Below are 8,877 nucleotides of genomic sequence, written 5' to 3'. Positions count from 1 at the left end.
ATTTTATTAACTCGTTGGCTATAAATATCTCTCGGCAATCGGTCGCCTTCGGCTAGGCCTGCGATTTCCGGTTCCACCAAGCGCTAACTTTCCAGCGAATTAGTCGTCTCCGCTCGCAGCTAATTTTCCAGGAACTAAATCTCCGCAGATGAACAGAGATCAGGAGTCGGCGTGGCTTGAGGCGCAGGGGATCGACATCAGCGAGGACCTCGTAGCGGCTGCCCGGCGGCAGCTGGCTTTCCTCGCGGCCGTCGATCGGCTGAGGCGTCTCTACGATGGCCCCTTGTTGGATCGCGCGATCTGCAGGTACGGGCATCCTTGGTGGAACCTTGCGTGTGATAGGGTTTACACGGTGACCTCCGACGTCGAAGATTGCAGGTTGCCTTTTTTGAAAGGTTGCCTCGATTTGATGAGGGATTAGGAATTAAAACTATGAGATCAGAACGAAAACTTAAACGTGCAAGTTATAACCTATGTCGATGTTGTTGCCTGGGTGTTGCGACCAACCAAAAAAATCCTTTTGTCAACCATTTATTGTTTACTCATTCAATCAGGCGGATGGGGAACGGGAAAGGGTAAAAGTCAACGAATACTTTAAGAATTAGGAAGATGCGAGATTGACGGCAACCATGAGGTATGTCTAATGCTGTTGTTCATTATTGGTTAACCAAATGATTCGATGAGTGTTGAGCCTACTTTTGTTGTCCATATGCGTGACATCAAATTTTTTTTAAAGCAAATTGGAGGGCCCTTTCATTTCACAAGGGGTGAAATAGTCAAAATGTAAGTTCGAAGGATAATATATTATACTGCGAAGATGGATGGCTTTAATTCTGTCGTTCTACAGGATGAGTGGTACAACCAAAGAGAAAACATATATTTATATATAAGATCTCACCTCAAACAAGTACAAAAGATGAATATGTTATTACAGATTAAAGCTAATGTGGCATTACTTTCTTTGGAATAATCCATCTCCATGCACGTTGATAGTGCCTGGTTGACAGCTGATCTATGTTCCCAGCAGATTGCTGAACGATAAGCCTATTTCTTTCAGTCCGCTATGTGCAGCACCAGCCCAAGCGACAACTTCTATCTTATTAGTTGATGTTGTGGTTTGTCCCTGTCTCCTCATGGTTTTGCACATCTCTCTGATCAGATTGGTATTGGCTCTCTTCTATCCAATCTCTCTTATCTTCAACTGTGTATGCTACGAGTCCATCCAAACACTTTAATCCTGATAGTTAGCATCACATTGGTGATATTTGCTAACTGAACTTGAAAGCTTCGATGTCGAAGATGTCTTGCCTGTTGTAGAAGTTCATAGATGGATTTTTCATAACTTAATCTAAAAATACACATCAAAAGTTTGTTTGCCATGACTTAAGGGATATCATGAGGTCATAGTAAGTATTTCTGAAAATTCTCTTAACAAGATTTTCCTTCTTTAGATTCTTTCCTCTTTCTCGTGAAGGTTGAACCGATCTTTGAACTTCTGTTTCATCAGAATTGAACTTTGGAGAATGAGATCCAGATTCCATGTTTTGACATGCAATAATGTGAGAAGAAGATGACATATGGACATTTTGCTTTCTAGGTACAAGGCTTGTTGGCTTCCTTTGCTGGCCAAACACTGTGAATGTGGAGTAACAGATGGATCTCTGTATGTTCCATTGGACTGTGAATGGATATGGCACTGTCATCGACTCAATCCGGTGGTCATCTATTCTGAGGATTATATCCTTTTTTACAACTGCTTCTTTCAATGTGTTTTGGTGGAAAATACCTTATTCTGTTTCACATTCAGGTTCAATACAAAAAGGACTGTAAGGAAACTTTTGGGAGGATCCTGAATAACCATAATGTTAAATCCTCTCTGCAAGGAAATTCCAAACTTGAAATGACAGAAAAATGGTCTAGGCTGTATCCTGAGGAACCTTTTGAGCTTGACTGTAGCAGTACTTCTTCAGAGGAAATTCTTGATAAGTACCCCGGAGCTGCTTCAAGTATTTCATATGACTTGGTTTCTGCTGTCAAAAGGCAGTCTTCTTTCTGCTACCAGGTTGCTAAACCATTACTGCCTTTTCAGTGTGCTGACAGTATTTGAGGTTCTAGTCTAGTGTAGTATAGCGATTGTTATTCTTTATTCGTCTAACTGTAAGAAACAGGAATGAGTTTAGCAAGGTATGATGAACTTGCAAAAAATTACCTTTTCTTATTTTTATCCTGTTCAGTCAAGGATTTCTTTGTCTAGCCTTCCTCTTTACGGTCAAGGATAACATAAAGGAGTCACTTGTACATGCCATGCTGTTTTGGTCAAGCAAATGAGCATGCTTACATGTGATGACCAGGAACTGTACAATTTGACAAGCTATAAATTCATAACAAGCAAGATCTGTGACTTTTTGATGAGTTATCGGTTCTACAGAACGTCATGAAGATGGCTAAAAGAAATTTTGAGTCTGGGAACCATATAACAATGATTCAGGACATAGTTCATGAACTAATTTCTTCATATAATAAATACTAGAGAATAGAGGTAATGATATTAGAAAATATATTAGGGCTAATAGAACAGGCTGGTTATGGACTTATGGAGATGACGTTTTCATGCTTCTGCAAATGATTCTGATTCTTAAAAAAGAGGACAATAAGATTAGAGTGGCAAATCGTTCTGCTATGTTAAGTTGATCAAGAAAGTTTGAAACGTTTTATCTTATCAACTTCTAGATAACTCAGGGAATTTGACTGGCACTGATGTCAAAACATATTGAAAAGAACTGTAAATGCTTGACTAGAATTAAGAATGGTGGCTGTTGACTTGAAACTGGATTGCCATATGCTTTTGCAAAGACTGATCCAGTACATGCCTATTGAATCTTTCTTGCCTATTAAGGCAAGAAAGAAAGTTTTTAATTTGTCTTCACCTTTCATTTTCCCATTAGGTGAGCTACTATTTATGTTGGAAAATTCCTCAAAGGCATGTCAAAAATAATAAAGATGTAGAATCATATTAATATAGCTTTTGAAACTGAAATCTTGACCTGAACATAGAGCTATTTAAAAAATGTGTAACATTTGTGGTTTTACAAATATGTATTTTAAATTTGATTTATGCTTATTTTGATGTGATTAGATTATCTTTTAAAAAAAGCTGTTTATTTTGCATAATTCTTTGTATGTTTCGATCTGAAACCACAAGTATAGGCATAATTCATGGTTTCTTTTTTTTCTTTAATGTTTGAAAATGGTCATTTTGCTCACACTTCTAAGTCAAAATTGATGCACTATTCATTTAAAGTCATTAGGCAGTTTTGTAGCCAATACTAGTCACACAGGACCACCTGAATATCTGGTTACTTGCTTCAATTTCTACATTGTGTGCATTTGCTTAATGTTGGATTGTTTTAGACTTTTGTATTATGCTTTCCAGTGAAGATTAGTTTTTGGCTTCCTCCAAAGTTGTTTATCACTTTCTGTAAGAAAATTTGTCAGCAGCTACTATATCTGTAAAGGACCAAGTGAATGATGGGATTCAAGTATTATTCAATTTTAGCTGGCCTTCTTGATACTATATGATGTACAGACAAGTATACTTTCTAAGGGATGCATGGGTTTTTGTCCTGCATGGTGTCTGATCTCTTTCAGTTTTAGAACTTATCCTTGCTATCTTAAGTTCAACTGGTTCATGCTTGAATGATCTTCTTACCGTAAAACTAATGTTGACAGATTGATGACATATCTAATTTGAATTTGTGTCCATATGATCTCTATTTGGCATGCTATGTCAAATTATCTCGTCGGAGTTGGGTGGAATGCTTTTTCATCTACATCATCTGAATATTTCCACTCCTTTTGGTTCACAGGAATGCTTCTTTTTTTTTTTTTTTTTTTTTCTGATTTCACCCTTGTTATTTGATAGGTCTCAAAACCAAGCATGCATGACAACCGCTTTCTTGAAGCAGCAGTGAACAGATATAAGGGGTTTCTGCATCTAATCAAGAAAAATCAGGATCAGTCAAAGAAACTCTTCTGCGTACCAACTTATGACATAGATCTTATATGGCATTCTCACCAGCTACATCCAGCTTCTTACTGCAATGACATGATTAAGCTGCTTGGGAAGGTATTGGAGCATGATGACACAGACTCTGATAGGTCCAAAGGAAAGAAACTTGATGTTGGATTTAGTGAAACTACAAAGCAATGGGAAGATACATATGGTTTGAGATACTGGAGAGCTGGCACAATGTACAGGGGCAAATTCCCTTCTCAAGTAATATCCCATTCATATTTCTCTAGCCATCGGGATGTAAACAAAACAATACCTTATAATTCCCAGCATTGCATTGCACTTACTCACCCAATGGTGGTTGAGGTAGTATTCAGAAATTATTAAGTTATTCCTTTCATTTTTAACTGAATCCAGTTACGACTGTGCTTTAAGCTTGAAGGCAAGGAACTTTTCAATATTCTGCTTTTAGACATGTTGATATATGTGATTTACTTCTAAAACAGTTTTCAGATAATTTACAATTGCATTTATTGGATTTAAGTAAAATCTTATAAAAAAAACAGTTTCAGGTCACAAAAACTTTCATGAAAATCATGGAATTTAATTCTCCAAGTTCTTGTATCAATCTTTTTTGTTTTTTTGGCAATATGATCGTGCTATTTGAGTAAAACTTAAATATTGGTGACAGTTGAAAAGTATCTAGAATTTAAAGCCTTGTCACGATAAGCACCAAGCATATCTCTTCCGAGATCCATATTAATGGAATAGGGATTTACATGCAAATAAAGACAACTATCTGTACCTTTCTAGTTTTAGTTACAATCACTCTCTTTTCTTCAGGTACTTTTGGAGATTGTGGAGGTAAAAAACTTACCAGACTGCCAAAAGGGTGACTTGTTTGTATCTTTTAGCAAGAAAAAACCAGACGTGCTCTTCTATGGAGGTGGTACACTAAGCATTCAATCTGAATCTGGTAAGAAACATGTAGCTAGCTTCAAATGTGAACCTACTGGAGAGATGATTTTGGCCCTTACGTCTAAATTGAATTCCAAGATTTGCTCATCTAGGCGAGCCAGTATTATTGGGACAACCTCAATTTCCCTTCAGGACTTGATGAATCCAGATTCTGAATTATCAATTGAGAAGTGGTTCGAATTGAAGTCCCATTCTCGAACTATGGACACTGAACCTATTTGTCTATGGGTTGCTATGTCTTTTACTGTTCCAGTCCCTGCTCCCTTTGAATTTCGGATGTTCAAGACACACCCTATCTCCACCAATTCATGCTTCTTACGACTTTCAGGAAAGGAAATGTTCAGAAGTTGGACTTGTTTCCTTGATCATAGTGGTGATGAAGTCATCCGTTTATGCATCAGGTATGCATAGCACATGTAGGCCTCCAAATAATAGTCTCCACATGATTGTAGTTGACGTATTTTGAGCTAGATCAGCGTGTCATTGTTGGGTGAGCGTCAGACGTAAAAAAAAAAAAAAAAGAAATACCTTCTCTCCTGCTGCTATGGTATCCTGAGGAACACATTTGGAATATAGGAAAATATTTTATCAAAATGATAGGAAGTAAATAGTATTTCATTCTTTTCATCTAAAATATCACATCTGACTAGACGGCTGTAAGCATGTAACATTCACCTCGATATTTATGATTTTGCAAAGTAGATGATATTCTATCAGAAAGGTATGGAATGCTAATTGGCTGTTAGTTTAAATTCCACAGAAATTTGAAGAAATCAAAAGGTTCAAACACTACTGCTTCAGAGAAGAAAGTGGTTGGCATATCAAGTCTATGGAGACAACAACGCCTGCTAGCAGAGTGTGTAGATAACAGATGGTCACTGAATGACTATAATTTCTCACTAGTTGTTGAGAAGATAAAAGGTCAAGATGGTTCTATACTTGAGATCAAAGGTGATCACCAGGTTAGTGCATCTAGTACAAGTTCAGTGAACTACTAATCCATAATGAAAATTGGTGTTTCTCTTGATATCTTACTCGTGAAGTGCCTATCGTTGTTATTTGGTCAAAAAATATTAACAATGCAATGACACAACTATTAGATATTCCTTCTTTTTAACCTGCTAAATATGCTGAGAGTGCTCGACTTGTTATGTTATGCAAGGAGTGATGTGGCTTTCCGGTTGCTGAATTCATGCCATGGTATGTCATACCATATTATCTAATGTCATACACCAAGGCTTGTTAGGAAAATATATGCAGGCATGACCACCATGGTCCATGCACCGATGTACACTAGATACACATTCAGTGGTACAAGACAGCACAATTCATCAAGCATGGCCCATAGTCACAAACCACATACTCTGTTATCGCTATGCTCCCCATCCACTCAACAGAGGAGTACAGCCATCCATCCATGCTTCATTAGTGCAACCCATGTATAGCAAATGCCAGGGATTAAAGTAACTTCTTGTATTTAATTGAAGAGGAAAACAGTTAATTGGTGCTGTGGGTGTCAAGCCTCTTACATTCCAGAATTTTGAAAGAAAATATTGCATGCTATGTGTAAGAACATATGGAGTAAGACATTTCTGAAGCTGATTTACGGGTACTTGAAATGTGAAAGAGTCATATTGTGGACTGGCAAAAGAATATTCTTGATTTATGTGCATTTTGTTCAACTGTAATCCTTGAATGCCATTTACAAGAGCAAAACAAGTGCATAAAATATTTTTGCAGCAAACTGAGCTTCATTTCCAGTTGTTACTACCCATGTTTGCTGCCACATCTTGAATTGCATTTCAATTTAGATTGTTTTGGAGGCCTCATCTTAGCTTTGTACAGTTTTTCTTCACGATAAGATCATGATATCCTTCATTAGAATTGCCGTGTCTTCAGAGACCGGTTAAGTTTAGAACGATAAAGAGAAGATTAGTGTGACCCCCTTGCTAAGATTAGCTTGATCGTTGGACAATGATGACATGCACAAATCGAGAAATGGATCATTAAAATTGCCACAGGCTTAATCAACCAACTGCTCCTATGTGATATCCTTTTTCAAGTCTTATATAACGAAGACAATAAAGAAGAAACCAGTTAGCCAAGGCAACATGGATGGGAAAATTAAGTGAGATTGGGATTTAAGCAAATAAAGTAGCTACCAGGTTATCATGGAATGAGACCCTCTGATAGTGCTAGAAGTAGAAATTTGTGAAACTGCAGATGATCACAAATCATTTCAATACAACTGGTTCGATTCAAACAAGAGAATATCACTGCCACATCATGTCAGTTTACTATAACTGAGAATATTTTATGTCTGTGAACATGAAGTCTTTTTATTTGCTCCAAGTAGCAATGTTCCGTAAAATCATAAATAAGAGTAGATTAACTTCTTTGCCAAACTGTTGAATGCCGATCAGCCAATCTATGATGCTATCTTGTATTCAGGCTGTCGTTGCACTTGGTTTTGTATGCACTTGTTAGTCCTTTGTTTTCTCGATACATTCAAGTTATAGGAATTTACTAACATCTCATCCTTTTAACAGATGAAGCTGTTCCTCGGAAAATGGCTGGAATATGAATCCGACAGTTTAAAGGAAAGGAATGACAAGGAGTTGTTCATCACACTCGTAGAGTTATCAGCTGAAAATCCATATGGCAAAGCAGTAGCATTGTTTGACATGAGATCGAGCTCAGTCGAGGTAATATAACCTTTTTGCCTGCTATCCAGATTTGTCCTTCAACAAAGTGCTCGTATTACTTACTGCACCTCCTTGGCAAATAGGTGAATGAGGAGAGGTTTGTTTTGCTTGGTGTCCTGTTGGCCTTCATACTCAAAGACATAATTAAAGGAGGAGGAGAAAATGCCCTCCTCATTCTCAACAAAGAAGATGCAGAAGAGATCTCCAAATCAAATGTTGAATCTGTTAAACAGAAGTCGGAAAGAGGTTTGACTCAAATCCCTCCCTGGCAGCAATAGTAGCTGTTATCGGAACAGGCGTTGACCTGAGATTAAGCGTGGAAACCGTGTGTGACGAGTGTGGAGGTGATATGTTGGCTGGTGTTCAGAGTGGCGGCTGTGGCGATGCTTGCGGCGCAACTGCGAACGCAACGATCGACCCATGTAATCTACTTACTGCTTGGATGATGAATAATGTGTTGGCGAGGCCTGCACTGTGTACGGACAAAGACATACTCTGTTGATGTAATGCAACGTTGAAGCTTTTGCTTCTCTTCGTACGTTGAGCTCTACTCACAGGTGCAGCGTTGTGACGGACGATCTCGCAAGCTTAGGCTTCGAGAGCTGAGACGTCAGTTCTGGTTCACCAGAATCATCGGGTCGGGTATGAACTAGATCAGATCCACAATGATGTGCTCGGCTTCGATAGTCGACGTGAAGTACGGATCACGTATCCCCAACTTCGACCCGTCGCCTTGCCGGATTTGGATCCGCATCTTAGTGCAGCGAGGTGGTTTTCTTGATAAATCTATATCAAAGATTAAATGATCGGAGCCCCTCAGCCGGCTGATCTTTCACGCGGTCCAAATCAATTCTAATCGAACCGTTGAGGGTTAAACCGAATCAAATCATTTTTTCGGTTCAATTAAAGATACTCTGAATTAGAACTGATTTGGATTTATCTAATAGAATAAATTAAAAAAAAATCAATTTATAATTTTAAATAATATTTTTTTTAAATATATAATATATATATATATATATATAATAATAATAAATCAGTTTAATTCAATTAAATGGAACCAGGGTGACTTCAATCTGAGTGATATCTTTTAAATTAAAATCGATTTGGTTCGAACTAGTTGGCCGAACTAAAGAAGGATACCCTCGAACTAGAACTATTATTGAAACATTTGTGAATCAA

The 8,877-nt window shown here is 37.7% G+C and overlaps 1 protein-coding gene across 2 annotated transcripts; it reads left to right on the top strand.

Annotated features, from left to right (window-relative positions):
- The first annotated feature begins 33 nt into the window (after nt 1–33).
- On the top strand, nt 34–8,233 carry LOC135627931 (glycine-rich domain-containing protein 1-like). Of its 2 annotated transcripts, XM_065134394.1 has the most exons (9): nt 168–306; nt 555–634; nt 1,598–1,715; nt 1,808–2,062; nt 3,923–4,378; nt 4,856–5,391; nt 5,751–5,952; nt 7,540–7,695; nt 7,779–8,233. In XM_065134394.1, exons 2-9 carry the CDS (start codon nt 630–632, stop codon nt 7,971–7,973), a joined length of 1,923 nt encoding a protein of 640 aa, XP_064990466.1. In that variant the 5' UTR covers nt 168–306; nt 555–629; the 3' UTR covers nt 7,974–8,233. The 2 variants fall into 2 exon arrangements, with proteins under 2 accessions (XP_064990465.1, XP_064990466.1); XM_065134393.1 differs by lacking the exon at nt 555–634 and having other exon boundaries at nt 34–306.
- The last annotated feature ends 644 nt before the right edge of the window (nt 8,234–8,877 follow it).

This window comes from Musa acuminata, chromosome BXJ2-11 (genome assembly GCF_036884655.1).
Source record: "Musa acuminata AAA Group cultivar baxijiao chromosome BXJ2-11, Cavendish_Baxijiao_AAA, whole genome shotgun sequence".
Taxonomy (NCBI): Eukaryota; Viridiplantae; Streptophyta; class Magnoliopsida; order Zingiberales; family Musaceae; genus Musa; species Musa acuminata.
Note: the sequence above shows the minus strand (reverse complement) of the source record. Positions and strands in the feature narration are given on the sequence as shown.

What these genes read in the sequence shown, in the direction of transcription:
- LOC135627931 (XM_065134393.1), top strand. Translation starts at nt 149, where the DNA reads ATGAACAGAGATCAGGAGTCGGCGTGGCTTGAGGCGCAGGGGATCGAC. An exon ending in ACTGTCATCGACTCAATCCG is followed by an intron (nt 1,716 to 1,807) that starts GTGGTCATCTAT and finishes TTTCACATTCAG; the next exon opens with GTTCAATACAAAAAGGACTG. An exon ending in GTCATCCGTTTATGCATCAG is followed by an intron (nt 5,392 to 5,750) that starts GTATGCATAGCA and finishes TAAATTCCACAG; the next exon opens with AAATTTGAAGAAATCAAAAG.